Source organism: Suillus subaureus (assembly GCF_016647635.1).
Source record: "Suillus subaureus strain MN1 chromosome Unknown BJ212scaffold_54, whole genome shotgun sequence".
Taxonomy (NCBI): Eukaryota; Fungi; Basidiomycota; class Agaricomycetes; order Boletales; family Suillaceae; genus Suillus; species Suillus subaureus.
The window spans coordinates 40773-60088 of NW_024538610.1; the positions used below are offsets into that span (position 1 = coordinate 40773).

The 19316-nt window shown below is 50.2% G+C and overlaps 7 protein-coding genes across 7 annotated transcripts; 5 read left to right on the forward strand and 2 right to left on the reverse strand.

Moving 5' to 3' along the window:
* Positions 1-285: 285 nt before the first annotated feature.
* Positions 286-2779, reverse strand: BJ212DRAFT_1392140 (uncharacterized protein). Its single transcript, XM_041337051.1, has 4 exons — positions 2507-2779; positions 1758-2459; positions 1149-1709; positions 286-1101 (listed from the first exon to the last, which is right to left on the reverse strand). Exons 1-4 carry the CDS (start codon positions 2675-2677, stop codon positions 433-435), a joined length of 2103 nt encoding a protein of 700 aa, XP_041187159.1. The 5' UTR covers positions 2678-2779; the 3' UTR covers positions 286-432.
* Positions 2780-3922: 1143 nt separating this feature from the next.
* Positions 3923-5881, forward strand: BJ212DRAFT_1283850 (uncharacterized protein; the record flags this gene model as incomplete). Its single annotated transcript, XM_041331783.1, has 3 exons — positions 3923-4641; positions 4698-5770; positions 5820-5881. The coding sequence occupies 3 exons, from the start codon at positions 3923-3925 to the stop codon at positions 5879-5881; spliced, it is 1854 nt and encodes a 617-aa protein (XP_041187160.1).
* Positions 5882-7271: 1390 nt separating this feature from the next.
* On the reverse strand, positions 7272-10380 carry BJ212DRAFT_1486426 (glycosyltransferase family 2 protein; the record flags this gene model as incomplete). The annotated part of the gene is made up of 5 exons (XM_041341117.1): positions 7272-8831; positions 8885-9205; positions 9258-9323; positions 9368-10270; positions 10324-10380. The coding sequence occupies 5 exons, from the start codon at positions 10378-10380 to the stop codon at positions 7272-7274; spliced, it is 2907 nt and encodes a 968-aa protein (XP_041187161.1).
* Positions 10381-11113: 733 nt separating this feature from the next.
* Positions 11114-12931, forward strand: BJ212DRAFT_1392160 (glycosyltransferase family 8 protein). Its single transcript, XM_041337052.1, has one exon. The coding sequence runs from the start codon at positions 11247-11249 to the stop codon at positions 12654-12656; it is 1410 nt and encodes a 469-aa protein (XP_041187162.1). The 5' UTR covers positions 11114-11246; the 3' UTR covers positions 12657-12931.
* A 262-nt stretch (positions 12932-13193) lies between these two features.
* Positions 13194-13818, forward strand: BJ212DRAFT_1449619 (ribosomal protein L10e/L16; the record flags this gene model as incomplete). The annotated part of the gene is made up of 4 exons (XM_041338721.1): positions 13194-13241; positions 13328-13433; positions 13454-13488; positions 13564-13818. 4 exons carry the CDS (start codon positions 13194-13196, stop codon positions 13816-13818), a joined length of 444 nt encoding a protein of 147 aa, XP_041187163.1.
* Positions 13819-14536: 718 nt separating this feature from the next.
* BJ212DRAFT_1283873 (uncharacterized protein) lies at positions 14537-16904 on the forward strand (the record flags this gene model as incomplete). The annotated part of the gene is made up of 2 exons (XM_041331784.1): positions 14537-14655; positions 14708-16904. 2 exons carry the CDS (start codon positions 14537-14539, stop codon positions 16902-16904), a joined length of 2316 nt encoding a protein of 771 aa, XP_041187164.1.
* A 1117-nt stretch (positions 16905-18021) lies between these two features.
* BJ212DRAFT_1590842 (uncharacterized protein) lies at positions 18022-19183 on the forward strand (the record flags this gene model as incomplete). Its single annotated transcript, XM_041342498.1, has 6 exons — positions 18022-18161; positions 18211-18331; positions 18390-18575; positions 18688-18838; positions 18912-19052; positions 19100-19183. The coding sequence occupies exons 3-6, from the start codon at positions 18451-18453 to the stop codon at positions 19181-19183; spliced, it is 501 nt and encodes a 166-aa protein (XP_041187165.1). The 5' UTR covers positions 18022-18161; positions 18211-18331; positions 18390-18450.
* Between the last annotated feature and the right edge of the window lie 133 nt (positions 19184-19316).

Consider the following 19316-nt stretch of genomic DNA (forward strand, 5'->3'; position numbering starts at 1 on the left):
ACTCGTGCTGGAAATGTCAAGGTTTTTACGGGATTCCGTTCTATGGATCATCTCTTCAACGTTGAGTCTCGTTCCCATTCCATGCTATTACGGAGCCCATTTCCCTTGAAAAGTTGTTGGAACGCTGGAACGCTGGAACGCTGGAACGCTACCTAGCTTGGTTATTCGATCGTCATGTCCGCGCCTACAGTCCGCGTAATCTAGACGGCCATCATTCAGAAGGACGTAAGTACGCAGCAGCAAGTTGATGGAAGTTTTCATCACCGAGGCCACACAGCCAAATGGTTATAATAAAGCCCATGATAGCATTACACTATGTATAAACGAAAACATGACATCTAGCCATTACGTGCATGTGATCCTACGTAAAAAGCTCAAACTGAAATATCATCTCCAAAAAAAAGAGTTCGAAAAGGGGTATGCACGGAGCACCTACATAATCACACATTCCTTCTCCTCCAATTTTGCACCTTGAATTCCCATCTCTGCAAATGTGGTGGGGGGTTTTGGACCTGGGGGACGTGTAGTCCCTTGAGGAGTAGGGATTCTATCGCCCTGTGTGAGCTGAGCCTGAGCCTGTGGTGACTGCCCCTGAGGTGGCCCTGATCCTTGCCTCTGGCCAGGCGGTCTCCCAGCCGCTCTTGCATACGCAGGCTGTGGTTGTGGCTGTGGCTGTGGCTGCTGTAACGGCGACTGTTGACGCGACGGCGGCGCACCTCCTGATCCAGGGTCTACAAGGGTGTACCGATGTTGACCCGCGAACTGCCTTTGCGATTGCTGTTGCTGTTGTTGTGGAGGTAGTTGCTGGGGTACAGCAGAAGGCGATGACTTCTCAACAAGCGAGATCATGTGCGGGGGCGCCGCCTGCGGTGGTGATTGTTGTCGCACGATCGAGCTCTTTCTCGCCATTTCCATGACTTGTCTTCCATCTTCCGCGCTCATGCGTGGCTGTCCACTTGATCGCTCCCGTGCTTGAGTACGCTTGCGGACGAGCTGGGCTTCGGTGATGGTGTCGTGCTCTTGTCGTGAAAGGGCTTGAGGGACGACCTGGTTAAGCGCTGCGATACGTTCAACAGCATCTGTGTTTCCATGTTCAGCAGCCTGCGGACTCATGAGCGAGAATGTCTAAAAATGAAAAGAAGACATACGAGGGAGTACCACTTCATCGATTCCTGGATATCCTTTTCACCGCCCACACCGACCTCTTTATAATACCCCATGGCAAATTCAGCGCTCGGTAACCCGCGCCTGGCAGCTTTTTCGGCAAAGGTGAAAGCAAGACTTTCATCCTTGTCGAATGCGCCTTCTGCACCGCACAAGAACCACTTGCTGAGGGCCATGTCTGCCTCGACCTCGGCCTGCTGACTAGCGAGAGAGTAATACTGGACGCTGAGTAATGCATCAAAGGGGAAAGGCGGACTGGCAAATTCATAAGCGTGGCCGAGCTTGTATTGTGCGGGTGCGAAACCAAGGTAGGCTGCACGCTCGAGATGGCGACGGGCCTCTGATTGAGCGATGTGTGGTTGAGGTAGGAGAGAAGCAGGCAGCGAAGCAGCGGAGAATTCGCCGAGGAGGAGGAGGGCATAGACATAAGCGGGTTGAGGGGTAGTAGTACTGGCGAGTGTAGCTGCACGCTGCAAAAAGGGGAGGGCAGCAGCCGGGTTTGGGGGGAGACCTAGTTGACCCAGTAGATTGGCCATGCCCATGCGCTAGATGCCGATGAGATAAATGACAGAAAAAGAATTTGAGAGACATACATAAACACAGCTTTCGACGCCCAACTTTGCGCCTCGTTCGAAACAGTCTTTGGCATGAATTGCATCGTTAAAGTTTTCGTAATCGCGACCGAGACGGAACCATGCAGCGGCGTAACCTGCACGTGCAGCAGCTTCGAAATCGCGGAATGCCTGACGGGGATTGTGTGGGATGCGATCGGGGTAAGCACCGCTTGATTCTAGGGTAGCACGGAGGTATATTGCTTCAGCTGCGAACAAAGGAAGTGGTTGTTGATTTAAGTTTGCGAGATGCTGTATGAGAGGGACTGCGGTTGCGACGAGACGTTGTAGTTGTGGATCAGTAATTGTGACTGGACCCGCTGGGATGTCAGTTGCGGTAGGATGTTGAGTACGATCTACGAGGACAAGAACGTCACGGGCCCAAGCGAGTTTGAGTGCGGGATCATGAGCGGGCTGTTGTATTGTGGGAAGTGCAATGGAGAGAGATTGTACGGTTGGAATAGGGGCTGTAAGACTGGGAACGGCGCTCTGACTTTGAGCACGTGCAGGAGGAGAGTGTCGCGGGTGGTGAGGTTGAAGTGGTGGCATTGAAGGAGAGTGATGTGGACGAGGTGAAGCTGGGAGAGAAACGGGAGGTAGATTCCAGGGGGGTGGTGGGACAAAACCTGGGTTTGGGTTGCGTTGATGAGGAGGATAAACAGCATTGTCCAAGGATCTGGCCATCTAGTATGTAATGAGTTGGGTGTCTGTTACATACGTTGAACACTCACGTTATATGGTAGATCTAGATCAACTCGATGTGGACGAGGAGCAGGTAAAGGTGATTTGGATTGTTCTCTGAGATATTCTATTGGAAGTGGTGGTATAGGAGGTGGTGGTGGTGGTCGAGGTGCACTGTAGTCTATAGGTAGAGGTGGAACTGGAGGTGGTTGTTCTGACATTCTGGATGATATTTACGTGCCCTACCCTTGATTTCACCGTTAGCCGCTCATAAACAAAATTAGCCGCAGTCCATCCTATTTATGGCTTACTCGCAGCAAGGCCCGAACACTGCATATACATAACAAAACACTCAAATCAGTTTCACCTTTTATTTATCCCAAATGCACTGCTTGGCCCGACACGTTCTTTGATCTGTGTGAATGGTGAAGCGCTCTGTCAAGGGTGCAGGGCGCATGAATGTTGACAAGGGACCCGGATCATCCACAGGTTATTAGACGACATTCATCGAGACGAACGAACTTGAGTAGCAGATGATGTCCGCATGTGCCATGTTGCCTGTCGTCGCTTCCCTTAGACCCTCTTTCAATGTCACACTTCTTGCCAAGCCCTTGTCTGGGCAGGGATGTCCAAGTGATACCGATGCATTCTTACTAGTACTCCCGTAAATATATCCGTTCATAGAGATCGCAGCCTCCTTGAAGTGCATATCATTCCTCTTTCCACTTGAAGGAGTTCCAGAAAGGATATACTCTCAGAATTTCTAGGCAGAGCCTATTTATCAAACCCCATCACTTGCATAGATCAAAAGATCCATCGACCTTCCTCGTTTCGCCACCATAGCCAGGTCTATCACAGCGTCCGGGAGTTTCGCAATATCCTAGCTACAGACCCCCTGCGGGCGGAACTGGTTGCAGATACACGATGGCTACGTATGGCACTCCACTCGTGCGGCGTCTATCTGGGTCATCACGAGTCATCATCGTTGGCATCAACAAAATTGATCAGCTGCAAACGCTGGTCCAAACTGGGTTCGCAAGTCGCAAGCTCTGAATCCATGGATGATATGTATTTCAGGCCTTCTGGCTCGGGACTCATCTCCTTTCCTAGTTCGAAAGACGGCGGCTTTTGAGTGGTCTGCAGTCTTCCAGCGCAGAAAGGTGTTCGATTGTTTCTATTTCATGCATACTTCCAATCATCTCAACTGTGACTGCCTGCTAAGTGACTACCATGTTATGATGCGAATCCAAAGTCTTAAATCTCTCGCTTTCATGCATAGTACAACTCGAGTACGTGACCAATGAGATCGTGTGAGTTTGTCTTGTGACCCGACCACCCGTGTTCTTCCGGTGCCACCTAACCCCGCACTTGCTGTTCTCATCTTCTTCCATCCATCAGTACTTGCGGACTGTATTAAGTACAATCAATAATAGTCTCTGCTCATCGAGCACGACGGTCTGCTCAACATGAGCGCACCAGGTCCAACCATGAAGACCTTTCAAAAGCGCTTTTACACTGTCATTCCCCGCTCCATATCCTCATCGGCACCTTCCACATCCCCAATTTCCCGTAGACGATCTGGTTCAGCACCTTCTGCTCGTTCTCTTTACAATGCACCTACTAGTTCCTCCAGTCCACTTGCTTTTTTCGACTCTCCACCTCCACCTCAGCCACAGCCTAGCAAACCCCACATCCTCTCCACATCCCGCCTCCCTGCCAAGGCAGAGGGCGAGGGTTCTGCACATCAATCACAGGGACAGCCACCATTCTCTTTGGCGCTAACATCACCACAAGCAAATCCAAACTCTCCTCCCCACACCCCTCCTTCACACCAGTCTTCCTCTTTCTTTCCCTATTCCCCGTTCGCACCAATACCCTTTTATAATATCGCCGTCGCAGACTCCCACACTGACTCCCATCCACGGGAAAAGAAGCAAAAGGTTCGCTACCATCTCGATGTTGGTGCATATGGTATACCGAAGAAGACCAAAGCCCAAGTCTCAGGGAGGAGCATAGCCTTAGGCGGCGGCAATAGCAATAATTGGCGAAAGATTGACGCCCACCCTCAGAAAGAGGATCTCAGTTTCGCCGTCCAAGTCGGCGAAGATGCCTACTTTATACAGGAGAATGCTATGGGCGTCGCAGATGGTGTCGGTGGTTGGTCAAGAGCCAAGACACCTGGTATGTTTGAAGATTCTCATCGGACTTTTCATATTCTCAACCTTATATCCCAGACGCTAGTTCATCAAATCATGTCTCCACAGATCCATCACCTAGTGCATTATTCGCTCGCCGATTAATGCACCATTGTTCGGCAGAGGCCCTCCAAGCTGAGGCCTCATCATTCTGTCGCCGGGATGTATCTCCCATTCGGTCCAAATCACCACACCGACATCCGGGATCGGCGGTCCACAGTGCCGTATGGCCGTGGAAGGCCGAAATAGACGAGCTTCATGAAGAGCTCGAAGACTCTTTGGAGGATCTTGAAGACGGACTGGATGTCCTAATGATCCTCGAACGTGCATACGAGAACACCCTCAAGGCTCACGTCATTCCAGAGCCTCTCAATCCGCCTACAAGGGTGCCCTTGTCTCCAGGACTCGCATCCATACCTGAGGAAGCACCCCTCACCACCTCCGCAGATTCCCCACAGTCCACCCCACACGCACCAGAACCTTCCCTTCCAAAGATGATTCCCCTCATGACAGGCTCTTCAACAGCGCTCGTCGCAGTCCTCCAACACTCTTCCAGCACACCTCCCCCGGCCACCTCCCTACCCCGCCCATTCATCTTACAGAACCCTCCAGATACAGCCTCGCGCAAAGAAACTCACGACGCAGTGCTCAAGATCGCCCATCTTGGAGACTGTATGGGCATGCTGGTGCGCGACGAGAATATCGCTTGGCGCAGCGAAGAGATGTGGAGAGCCTTCAACACACCCGTGCAACTCGGTCCAGCATCCTCGGCACGCCCTCGAGATGCTCAAATCCTCAGCCTCCCAGTCCAGTCAGACGATATCCTCATTCTCGCTTCCGATGGGCTTTCTGATAACTTGTGGGATTACGAGGTACTGGACGAAGTAGTACGGTTCAAGCGCTCTTTCCTTAAGAGTGACAAGGAGGGTGGTGAGGGTCTTTTGGGCCGTCGAACGCTAGCAGGTATGCTGAGTGAAGCGCTCTGTTCACGTGCGCGTCGCGTGAGCGAGAGAAGGGGCCGAGGAATCGAGGACGGCGTGTTTGATATGGAGGATGAGGTGCCGTTTGCATGTCGTGCAAGGGAATCAGGGAAACCATTCAGAGGCGGCAAAATAGATGGTGCGTTTATTGCCTTGAGGACTTGCACCGTTCTCAAGAGTCTTTACAGATATCTCGGTATTGGTCGCTGTCATATCACCCGCTACTGACGCCGTCAGGAGCTCATTGTAAGTACCCGGATCTAATGGGTTCGCTCAACGGATTGCACCTAGTTTTTTGTATTGTTTTTAGTCTTTGGCACTCATCGCTCTATCGCATTTGCATATGTATTACGGTTTACCTTGGCAATGCTCTCTTTCATGTTTTGTATAGATACAACTTGCGCTGTGTCGGAGATTTATAGCAGCATATTTTGTACAGATTATCTAACCGAAGTTGGGAAGCAATTTGAGCTACCCAGAGCCACCTTTGTTGTTCTTCACCTTTCCACTGTATGAATTGTTCTTCGATGAAATGCAGGCCGGTGAGATGCTCCCAATCTCCAGTCTAATGCCACCAGTCCATGGGTATCCAAGCCTAAGATCTGGTAACATGAGACGGAAGATAGCAGTCGTTCTTTCTCTCCAAGATGCCCTGTTTTTCGACGCAGGCTGGTGAAGTCCATACCCCTGCCGGATCATACCCCGGGTCTAGTTGCATGAAACGGAAGATTACAGTCGTTCATTCAGGAAGTACGGCACTCCTTTGGCCGGTCTGCGTGAAGTCTACGCAGACTGGATGAAGACTCCGCTGGGGGACAGGTCCGCCCAAAGTACCATCATCTCGCCCACCATCGTTAGCTATGGTGCAGGGCTGCTGAAAATGCAACTGGTGATGACATTTTCGTCCTTCCTCCCGGTAGTACCGTTGACCAGGACGGCGGGGTGGCGTGACGTAGTTGATTCGGTTCCCGGTCCCCTACATCATCCCTTGCGCAGAGTACTACCCGAACTGAGGCATTCAATTTCTGCTTTCCGTCTACACCCAACTAGGTTGAACTTGTCATATGGTGGGTGCTGCTTCCCACCTTTTCCCATTATGAATTGATGCTCAATTGTTGCTGCAGTCGCGTGAAATTTTTGGGCGCCTGTCGACACCCTCCCCCCCTCTTTTTTCATTCACGCGCGTCTTTCATAACGAATGGAAGCAGATCGGTTTCTGCTTGCCTATTGCACTCGTTCGCTTCATTAGCTCAGCCAATGGCCGTCTTCGTTCTTCTATGGGTCTGGCTAGGAAAGGCCATGTTTCGAGGAGAAAGTCTTAGGCCTAACACGACTTTTCTTACAGTGGGCTACTCTTAGAGTGGTACACACATATAGCCAAAGGTTGTATGGGCTTGAAGAAACGCAGAATCGGGAGATAAATACATATGGTACATCAACAATCATAGCAGACACATGGACTCAGAAACAGGCTACTCCTAGAATGTCACATATCGTACACCAACCACTGTGCGGATTCGAGAAAAGGATGCTCCGGGATGATACATATCGTACACAAACAATCGTGACAAACGCACGGACTCAGGGGGGGGATGAATAGAAATCAAGCATGAAACCGAACTGATGGCCGCATCGACACGCTAGTAACAAAACTTGAAACACAACACACCAAAGATGAGAACCACTAGTGCCATTCTCTGTTGTCCATTCAATATTTCCTCGTTCATCGGACCGTCTCCTGCCCTCCCCGTGAACCAGTCAAACCTGTGCCCAATGAGCATAATTTCTCCACGCTCAAGTAGGCCGATCAACCTCCCACCCTCGCTCGCCATCCTGATCAGCGCACTTTCGGCAATTGCGACAGCCCATCCTAGTCCTCTCAGTGAAGACCTGAGAGCTTTTGTGCGATTCGTATCTCTCCACAAATGGCGGTACATATCATGCACTATGTTTGCAATGACCGTCGCCATTGCGAGGCTCATTGAAACAATGAACACGACAGAGCTCCTTGTGAAGAGGTATGTGAATGCACCTAGGATTGTCGATGCTGTGCTAATCAGGAACAGCTCTGCGCTGTTGGGAGTGTGATCTAGATACGTCAGATTTGGGTAAAGCTTTATGAGCCCCCCATCGCCTTTGGACCACATGTAAAAACGCCAGTATGATCTTTGGCCATCACTCCACCAAGGGTGAGTTGCGACGACATGAGGAGCAGGATAGAATCCTTCGCCCCCGTGAGCAACAGAGAAGTCACGTTTCTTCCGACAGAAATCGATGTCTTCTCCTCCGCCTGTTTTCGGGAACTGCAAGTCAAATTCCACGCCGTCCTGAACACGGCGAGCAATGAGATTGGCTGTGACACCCCAGGGCATGTCACTCTCGTTCTGTGGCATTTTCGCAGCGATATCCCAGAAGTAAGTCACGCCAGCAAGATGGACAGCATTGGTGAAGATAGTGCTGGCAACCGGGAAATAGGTGTTTCCAATGAAACCAGCAGCCTGTGGATTCGAGCGAATGGCTTTCTCAGCCTCGATCAAAATGTCATCTTGAGGTGTGATATCATCGTCAAGAAATAGAATCCAATCCGCTGCAGATTCCTTCATGCCTCTGTTTCGTGACGCTGAGGCGCCAAGGTTACTTTCATTGACACGGATACGGATGTCTGGGCGATGGGCGTACTTTGCCTCTAGCTCAGTGGTGTTCGGGGAGTGCGGGTTGTCGATGATGATGATGAACATAGTTTCACAAGTCGGAGACTCCTTGAGGGCAAGGATGGCATCGAGGAAAGGGAGCAGGACCCGATAGCTTGGAATGATAATGTCCAAGGTCATTTTACGAGTAGCGGCCGGGAAAGATGTCGTCAATGATGCTTCTAACACTAGCATTGCTGCCTCGGTCAACAGACCGAACGTCCATCCATCCGCATGTTGCTGAATGTAGCGTGCAGATAGGCTTCCACCAATGCCGTTGGAGAGGCTTGATGGTATCATTCGACAGCAGCCACATTTGCGGTACAGCTGGAAGAGGAACGGGTCCCTATCTTGATTAATAAAAACCTTGGGTATGACTTTGCTGCCAAAGGCGTTCATATGAGTGCGGTGGACAATGGGGAACGTGGGCATTCCGGGAAAAGTCACATTTGTGAAGGCGACGCATCCCATACCTTGAGAGACATGTCCGTGCTGTACAATTAGCGTGAACTGTTCGTGAATGTCTCTCATCCAGCCTTCGTCGAGGAGAACGACATTAGAACAAAATAGTCCGCTTTTTCCTTCCAAGCCCGATGTGCACACTGGCGCCAAATGGCGCAGACATGACCGCGAGGCACGTTGCATATCTCTGTAGAAACATTCGTGATTCCCTCCTCTGATAAGAGTGATTCAATGTTTAAGATTTCGCTGTTTCCCTCGCGGCGAAGGAGAAACTCATCGTCGGCGTCAACTCCCAAGTATATCTTCACCTGAAAGTGGACGAGTCCAAGTTCGTGGGTGTCACGCCATGTAGTGCGCGCAAGGGACTTCGCAAAGCTCCGAAGGTTTTCGAGGCTCTTCTCGGGTCCCTCAAGACCACGGGACTGTGATGGGAAGCAAGATGGCGAATGTAATGGTAGGCCGATTCAAGTATACGACCTTGTTCGTTTTGAAACTGCTCAGCAGCTCTGTCCGGGCAGCCATGTCGTTGCCGTCGAGCATCTTCGTCATTTCCCTTCTGATCCAGTACGCGGTCTTCATCATACCGGCCTCGAGGTTATCTTTGGAGTCCAGTTCAATGTCTTCGTGATGAACTCATTGTTTGAATTGCGGGCATGGACGCCGACAGGACGGGAATCATCCATGTATCTGAAATGGAAATCTCCTACGTCCATGCCTGCAGATTGCACGGCAATCTTCGTGAGGTCGTCGATAGTCACCGAGCAGTCAGATCCAATGTTAATTGGTTCGCTGCAGTCGGATTCAAGGAGAAGGAGAATCGCTTCGACACAATTGTCAATATAGAGGAAACTTCGCTGTTGCTTCCCATCTCCCCAGATCTCAATTTCATGCCGTGTGCTGGGAATCATGTGTGCAGCGAGCGCCTTTCTGAGCTGCGCAGCAGGCGCCTTTTCATGCCCGCCAACCCATGAGCCGTATGGGCCAAAAATGTTATGAAATCGAGCAATGCGTATCTGCATTTTCTCGACAAACTGCATCAAAAGCAGCTCGGAGTTCAGCTTTTCGAGACCGTAGAGGCCTTGTGGATTTGGGGCCCCAGAAGACCATACGTCATGCTCGCGGAGGGATACGGGGTTCGTTCCATGGTGCTGTAATGATGTCGGATAAATACAGGCAGAGGATGCATAGAAGAAACGCTGAACACCCCGGTGTACAGCGGCATGTACGAGGTTGAATGTCATTGTTGAATTGTCATTGTAAATCACGAAATCATTTGCTTCGTGGATTGCACCCATGCCACCCATTGTCGCGGCAAAATGCATGATCGTGTCCATGCTCCGAACAGCGCTTTCACAAAATGACAGATCGCAGAGGTTTCCAACGAGAACCTCATTCGAGATGCGCTCGTTGAAATATGAGGTCCGCTTGATATCTGCGATGCGAACATAGTGGCCTTTATAAAATAATGCCTTTGCTATATATGACCCCTAGTGGACATTGAATTGAATATTGTTCCATGTAAGTAATAAAAGGCCCGTACAATGAAGCCATTCCCGCCAGTAACGAGAAACCGATGCGGGCCACCGGTAGTTGCCATTTTTTCTTTGACTGGAATGTGAGTCCGTCGTTGTATGCTATGGTTCGGAAACATACTCACGAGCTTGAAGAAAGGTGTATAACCCAGTCTGAGCTGCTTCAACCGACTTAGAGAAGGTTGTATGCACTTTTCTGTCGAAAATGTATCACAGGATGATCAACACACAATGCGAGCGAGCGCGTCTATTGATATGGTGGACAAAAGACTGCGAAGAGAGTTGGGATATAAAGAGGACTTCCTGTGGTTTATATATTAGTGGGATCGACGGCCTTCGAATATGGTAAGTGTGTCTAATCAGACTGTGAATTTATACCTGTTTATACTAGTGTGTGGTACAGCAATTTTTGGTGCTGATAGAAATTCCATTGAACCTGATAAGCACCACCATCTCCCTAAGATTCGAATCAGAATTGACCACAAAGACCCTCCAACTAAAGGTAACGGGATCTTACCAAAAGTAAGAGATTAATTGAAAAAAACAACCAATGCAACGGTCTGATGGACTCCTGTTACGCATACAGGTATAAATCACAAATCTTGAAAGGCATCAAGGACAGTACCAAGACTAGGCCATAACACCTTCTGTGCCTATAGGTCAGCTCCACTCCTCGCGTACATATTGAGATGCCCACATTGACTATCGACTACAGCCAAACATGTCTGTTTCCACAGTTACTGATCTGTCGGGATCTACAAATGAATACGAGTTTACGCCAACACAAGACTGGTTTACCCATAATATTCCATCCTGGAAAAGCCTCTTCCCACTCGTAACTTCGCCTGAACCACGTATCCTAGAGATCGGGTCTTGGGAAGGGCGCTCCGCAGTGTTTCTGCTCACTACGCTTTGCGCTCAAGGCGGTGAGATGGTCTGCATCGACCATTTCGACCTTATGCGTACTCCCGCGGGACGCGAGCGCCACAGCAAGCTCTCGCGGAATCTTCTACAGACGGGTCGCCCATTTCGCATACTCCCGCAGTTTAGCGTCCCCGCGCTATATGCGCTCCTGGAAGAGGAGATAGTGCGGGATACGAGCGCTGGATTTGACTGGGTGTATGTGGACGGATCGCATCGCGCAGATGATACACTCCTGGATGCAGAACTTGCATGGCGCCTTGCGCGCAAGGGATGCATATTCATTTTCGACGACTATAGCTGGCCCGAGCAGCCCGTCGAAAGTGTGCACCATCCCCGCCGCGGAATCGATGCATTCCTTGCGCTTCATGCAGGAGAGTATGAGCATCTGTCTAAAACTGCAGAGCAGTACCAGATGATTTTGAGGAAGACCAGTGAGATGCGAATTGGATTCCTCGTAGACCAGAGCGCTGAGCAGCGCTTCGCAAGCGCGCTGGGCTTAGGGATCTATTTGGTCCTCGCCATCGACACCTCGTATGCGATGGGAGCAGCTGTTACAATTCGCAGCGCCATCGAAAAGACTGCGGGACGTTTGACAATCTATATCGTGGACTGTGGAATTTGTGTCGAAGACAAAGAAAAGATCAAGTCGTCGCTTCCCAAGCGATATGATGTTACCCTAGTATTCCTAGACCTTCCAACTGGAAGTCTAACTGCGGAACTAGGCGTAGCCTGGGCGAAAGTTGATATGATAAAGATCTTGCCAGTGGAGCGGGCTTTATACCTGGATGCGGACATGCTGGTGCGCAGGAGCCTAGAGGAGTTGTGGAACACTGATTTGGAGGGCTCCTCGATTGGTGCAGCGATGGATGTTGGATTCCCAATGGGTCATGATGGCGTCTCACGGAGGCAGTACTTCAACTCAGGCATGCTCCTAATTGACCTAGCCAGGGCAAGAACGTATCTGTCTGAGCTTGAGGCTCGGGTGCGCGAGATGAAAGACGCTCGCTATCACGACCAGGACGTGCTGAATGTGCACTTTGCTGACGATTGGGCCGAAGTAAACTTAAGCTGGAATGCCCAGGGACTCGGAACCTACGCGGAGATTGGCTCGGCTGACAGAGATACCCTGGCATTGGGAGACATGAAGGATCCCGGAGTCGTGCATTTCACAGGACCAGTTCATCCTGATCTTGTAGCGGTACTCAATCCGTTCGTGCAGCCGTACACGTCCAAACCTTGGGGTTATGCAGGTGCACCAGGACACCCGTTCAAAGACGAATGGTGGGGTGTGTTGAATAAGACGGCATGGGCAGGGTGGCAGGGATCGACACAATACCACGAGATGTGTGAGGGAGAGAAACAGAAAGCGATTCAAGATTCAATCACGAAATTCGAGACTCGAGTACAGTTCTATTAAAGACGACACTCCATCAATTCCTCTTGATCACCATGAAATAAGTACTGATATCGTTTACCTTTTCATTTATCGTTTGTAACATTATTTGTATCGCAGTTATGACAAAAGATGATCTCGATGTCGTAGTGGTTCGGACCCTTTCTTCTCCAGATCATGCGTATAACTTGATATTGGCAGGGCACACTGCAATCTGTGATCTAAGCTTCACTTAAGTGGAGCGAGCAGTACTTACTATGAGCTGAGGTCCTCCGGCGCTCGCCGAGTCAGATTTGTCATCTCTTGGCTATCCGATTTCCCTGTAAAAACAGCATTTACTAAGTGCTCGTCTGCCGGGTACCCATTGCACCTCACTTCTATGTGACATGTGAGTGTCGTTTTTTCAGTTGCCGGATGGCGCTTAGATGCTGGGGGTGATTTGACATCGAAAGAGTGTTGGATTGCGATTAGTCGGGGTGGATGTAATCCTATTGTCTCAGATGTGACTCTGCAAGACCATGTACTCGGGTGCTGACTGCAATCCTGCCGCAGATTATTACAATGGGTCGTCGTCTCGCCCACTGCTACCGCTACTGTAAGAACAAACCTGTTCATCCACACCTCGTCGCTGACGTTCTCACCATCTCCATAGATCAGAATTTTCGACCTCGGCTAGAAGCGTGTATCTGGACGAGTTACTTTTCTGTCGCCATCTCGTCTCCGATGAGTACAAGCAGCTGAGCTCTAAGGCGCTTGAAGCAGGTCGCATCTGCGGCAACAAGTGTGTCACTAAGTTGTCTCGTTCCACCTGCATGTCCGAGTCCACCCATTTCACACCATCCGCATCAACAAGATAGTGAGTTGCGCGAGTACTGATTGATTCTCGACTTGGGTGTGAATTCGTGCTATATGTTTTATGTTTTCCATCCAGGCTTCAGACTGGTATGCGCTCGCGCGAGTAAACATCGGGCAGAGCATCCTCTCCATCCGTTGCAAGGAATCGAACGCTGCGGTCACCCAGGAGGCTCTCCGCCATGCGTGGTACAAGTTCCTAGCCCGGCAAAATATTATTGTGTCGAAGAAGCGGGGCTTTACAAATATGGACCGTGAGGACTATTTGAAACCCAAGGAGGAGAAAAGAGTTTTGCAGTGGGTATCATTTTACGCGTTATCTGGGATATTTTAAGTTGACGCATACGATGTTCAGGGATAGAGCTGGTGCTCGTTGTAGCAGAATTGGCACAGCTCAAAGCTTAGATATGAGGCGATAACATTCACTCTCACACCAAGAACATGGCACGATTTATTGACAGAGTACTTGACCTTCAGACAGACAGTGTGACACTTGCCCTTTTATTCACTACATCATCCAATGTGGGTGATGGTTAGGGGAACGAGGGCAAAGATTAACAGCCTGCATGCTAGGATTTTGTTATGTGACACAGACCGGAAGGTGTTTGATGTTGTACTGCATTGTAGGAACAGGCGCTGGTTCATTGATTATGCGATTTGTAATATGAAATGAGTGGAGTTAAACGTGGATTACACGAAGCGTTGGTGAGGTAAACTTAATGTTTGCAGTAGGTAAAAAGCAGACCGTTGACGGCGGCCAGCCGGCTTTATAACGTTAGGCTAACGTGAAGTACAAGCACACAGCTCCAAAGGCGGATGCTTCAACGCTTCTTCTAAGTACCAACCCCCAAATTCGACTTTTAAGTTCTGCTCCTCTTGGATGATCTTGTCCAAGACCGCCCACCATGCCCTTTGAGCGATATTTAGCACATGACGAGCCGCAGCGGAGTCAGCAGTACTCTAATCACTACGGCGATTACAACGATGGCCGTTACAATGTTGATGACGGTCATGCTTACTCTAATGGACTTCAGTTTCAGATACCTCAGTTCATGTACAATGGACCTCCAATTTTAGCCCCAGGTGGTGGTGCGGAGGTCCTACCAGCTGGTCTTCTTGACAGCCCAGGTTCGTTCGCTTCATCCTGGTTTGCAAACAATGGCTTTGCCCCGTGAGTACAAAATAATATCTGTGATATCCTCTAATGCTCATTTTTCGTATAGTTTTCGTTCTTCTCAGCCGAGGCACCATGCGAGCATGGAGGCAGCATCTAGTGCTAGCAATGCGCAATCGAGCAATTGCTATGATTCCTATTCGAATGTACCTCATTCTATACCGTATCCCCAAGTCGAATATTCCCCTCCACCCCCACCCCCTCCAATTCAAACTACCTTGAATTCCTCATTCACAGCCGCAGACATCCTCAAACTCAATGCTACAACTAGCCTCTCTCCACCATCGCCCCTAGGTCTTCCTGTTTACTCCTCCTCTGGTTTCGATCTCCTCTCCCTCCTCTCTCGCGTAGTCTCCCGTCCCCACCCAATCATCGTCCTCGGCCCCGTCGACAGTTCTTGCTCCTTTACTGTCGTCGATGTTCGTCGCCACGACTGTCCCATCGTCTACGCTTCCCCCACCTTCTATCGCCTCACAGGTTATGCTGAGCATGAGGTTCTCGGTCGCAATTGTCGCTTCTTGCAGTCCCCCGATGGAAACATACAAAAGGGTGAGGAGCGTCGCTTCGTCGCACCAGATGCCGCGGCGCATTTGAAAAAATCTCTCTCTGCGGACAAGGAGTGCCAAACCAGTATCATCAACTACCGCAAAGGCGGACAGGCCTTCTACAATCTCGTCACCGTGATCCCCCTCAGAGGCGGCATATCGAACCGTCCAGAAGAAGCAGACGAGGTCGTCTATCATGTTGGCTTCCAGGTCGATCTTACAGAACAACCCAATGCGATTCTGCAGAAACTGCGCGATGGGAGTTACATTGTCAACTACACTGTGGGCGCTGGTGCACCCGTGCCATCCCCGCTGGGGCCCCCATCAAGAGGTCGACTTGCACTGCCGTCCAATAGCGTACTAAGCAAAGATTTGCGTAGTCTGATCACAGACACCAAATTCACTTCCTCAGTCCCCCTTTCCACGAGTGTCAATATCCCTCCATCTACAGCTACCCCTGACAAACCTGACACTCACGATGGCAACCAGCTCCTGCACATGCTCCTTCTTGAAAAATCCCCCGACTTTATCGTCGTTCTCAGCCTCAAAGGTGCCTTTCTCTATGTCGCCCCGAGCGTGCGCCTTGTCTTGGGATACGAACCCGAGGAGCTCGTCGGAAAGAGCATATCTGACTACTGCCATCCTGCAGACCTCGTCCCACTCATGCGCGAGCTCAAAGAGTCCTCAATCACGCCCAACACCTCATCAGCCGACTCCACCTCCCCAATACCACCTAGCCCACTAACCCTAGCCAGCCAACCCAAAACAGTCGACCTCCTCTTTCGCGCCCGCGCCAAATCCTCTGAATACGCTTGGATTGAATGCCGGGGCCGGCTCCACGTCGAACCCGGCAAAGGACGCAAAGCCATCATCCTCTCCGGCCGTGGCAAATGGATGCCCTCGCTCAGGTGGTGCTCGGTTGCCCATGCTGGCGGGCTTGGCGAACAGGAGGTATGGGGCATGGTGAGCGCAAATGGGACTGTACTCGTCACCAGCGCCAGCGTGCGCGATATGCTTGGATGGAGCGTTGGTGAGGTCATTGGCAAGTCTTTGGGTACAATGGTCATTGGTGGGGATCGAGGCCATGTGGAGGCGGCGATTCAACGCGCCAATGGAAATGAGGCGCAGGTACGTGGATACGCGGAGGGCGAGCCGTCTGTAATGGTATGCACGATGCTGCGTAAAGATCGTAGCACAGTGCACGTGCGGCTCGTGATCTACCGTCCACCCGCCCCAATCCTAAACTCGACGCCCTCCCAGGCGCCCTCCCCATCACTTGCTCACCCGCTTGTCATACAAATCACGGTACTCAGCAACTCAAGCAGCTCCAATACGCTGATTCACGCCGAGGCTAATGATGTATTCGATGAGCTAGATACCGCGCGGGAAAGTAGTTGGCAGTATGAGCTGCAGCAGTTGCGGTTTGCGAATCAGAGGTTGTGTGAGGAAGTTGATGCATTGGAGGTGCGTGGGCCGGAATACCACCAGGAACAGCAGCACCAACAACACCAACACCATCAGCAGCAATACCAACATCCGATGTTGGTCCACCCACATGATAGTGCCGACTGGTCGACACTCATGGGTAGCCACACAAGCCCTGCGCTGTCGTCATCATTGGCACACATGAATCTTGCAACTCACATACCCACTTCGACATCACTCAAGCGTACATGGCACTCTGAGGACGGGCCTGGGTGACACGATTTTGTTAGTTTTTTCTCTTGGTTCCCACACGGACACTGTCAATACCCCCTGCTTGGCTCTTTTTAATCCTGTTTCTCGCATCGCACACGCTATCGCCACACTCCAACATCGCTATACACGCATGCAACATGTAAACATCTGTACGTTGTCCGACAAGCCCTGTGTGATGCTGTCCTTGTATATGAGTACTTTCTTCTCTATGGTTATTTTCTCTTTTTTTTGCATTTCGGTTCGGCTATGGTATCGTGTACATTGCACTAATAATACAGTGTCATAAGGTCTGGACTCTGGTCCCGAGAACGGGCCAGTCAGTTATAGTCAGAACCAAGTGGAACTATATTCAAGTTCTTCTATACGGTGTACATCGGCTCCTCTAATATGATCAACCCCAGGGCTTTCTACTGCTCGAAAGTCCGTTGAGATGGGTCCACACATCCGTTCCATACTAACACTTCCATAGATACCGGCCCCAAACCTCCTGAATACCTCGTATGCTGTCACACGCCGATCAATGCACGGCCCCGACAAACGCGCACGCTACTTAGTACCAAACTCGACAACGGCAGCTAATGCACATGCACCCAAAACATCGGAGCCTGAAAATTACTCGCTTGAAAATCCTGATCGATGCTCTGCTAGGCTATGCCCCGTCACGGTCGTGTACATTACATGTAAGTCCAAATGAGGGGAATGGTGCTACGCGGGATTCCCCCGCCCTCGTCGGTGAATTTGATGGGGATATCTTCCTTACCCCTCGACAGCTCAGGAGATGCGCAAGAGGTGCGGCCTACTAGTATACGACTGTTCTATTAGTATGTTGGATTTATTTTCCACTTGGATGCTTCTCCGAAAGACTCGTAGATCTAAAGATTCTCCAGTAAGGACTGTGTGATCCTCCTACTCAGTTCAACGCACAGCCGTGGCATTGGCATGAATTACAAACTTGGAGAATACTTAATTACGGCAGGTAGTAGCAATCCTCAATAATGTATCAAGTGCGTGAAACAGATCGTCTGTATTTATGTCTACCTCGTATTCCAACGATGAAACTTTCAGAATGATCTACCAGTAGCGAGAATTAACTTTATTGCAGGCTGCAGACCCCGTAATTGTTCTTTCCCTCATGGTACTTTTTTTAATTTTCGCTTCTACATAACAGAGCAAGTCGACTCAGGTTGGAGGAAGACTTCTTGTTCGTGTTTGGCTGGTCTCAAGCTTCACTTTAAGACTTTCTTCCAGATATATACTGAGGTAAGTTCTACAGAAGATCGGTCTGCAGTAGCCAGTTATCGAGTTGCAGGCTATTCCGACTCGTGATGTTTTCCGGCTGGTGGCTTTGGCGCTGCGGGACTTGAACCTTACCTCATATCGGAACCGAACAGGATAGGTTTCCTGGATCCAGGAGCCGATTGGAACCACAAGTATGTAATCCCGAGGCTCGCTAAACTAGCGTTCAGGACCTCATTTCCTGTTTCTAAGTACTCATGCTCAGGCATGTGCCCTTTGCATTTCCCCACCAGATCTGTTGGCCCTACCATCAATGTCACGGCTAGTTATTGCTTGTTGCAACAATACTTCGGTTGAACTGGAACAAGAAGGCGGTTTATCTGCTAGGTTGACAGGCGGAGTGAACCACATGTTGGATGTATTTGAGGTTTCGATGAGGTGCGTGATATGATCACCTGTGATGAAATGTTCCTGCTTGACATATAAGCCGCATCTCTGTTATTACTCTTATCATTATTGTCTGCGTGATTCTCACGTGCCTGGACATCAGGTACATGGCGAAGGACATTTCAGATTTACAACAGGTGCACAGACCTGGTGGTTGGCACGACGTGGAACGTCATTTGATTGTTGGAACTGTATTGTCTTTCAAGATGACTAGGCTAGTGATGTCAGACAATTTCAAGCGTACACAGATCAAGGTATGTCGAGAACCCTTCTGGCGGACGTCGTCACGCAATCTATTCCTGTATTTCTCTTTCAATTATTCGGCAGATCCTTTCAAGTTCTCGTCACAAGTTCTGCCAATGTGATCGCGGGTTTAACGTCTGCGGCCTGTCTCTAAATTGCGAGTTCATCTATGGAACCCCTGTCAATTCGGGCCCGCTCCCTGAATGTCTTCAAGGCCACAATGCAGTACGTACTATATAGTCAAGGTGTTGGCTTTTAATCTCGATGAAAAGGGACTCGTGATCGTATGTGTGGGCCGGATGCACATGGCCAACCACACCAGTTCTGCATTGTTGATGACACTGAGGACGGTCTGATCGGGTCCACTCAGATTTTGTTAGTATCCTGACTCTCGCATGGAGTCCAGCTCCTGCTTGGTCCTCCCTTCTACTCCTCATTCCGGCATCGCACATCGCTATCAGTGCTACATGCGTGTAAAGTCGTGTGGAC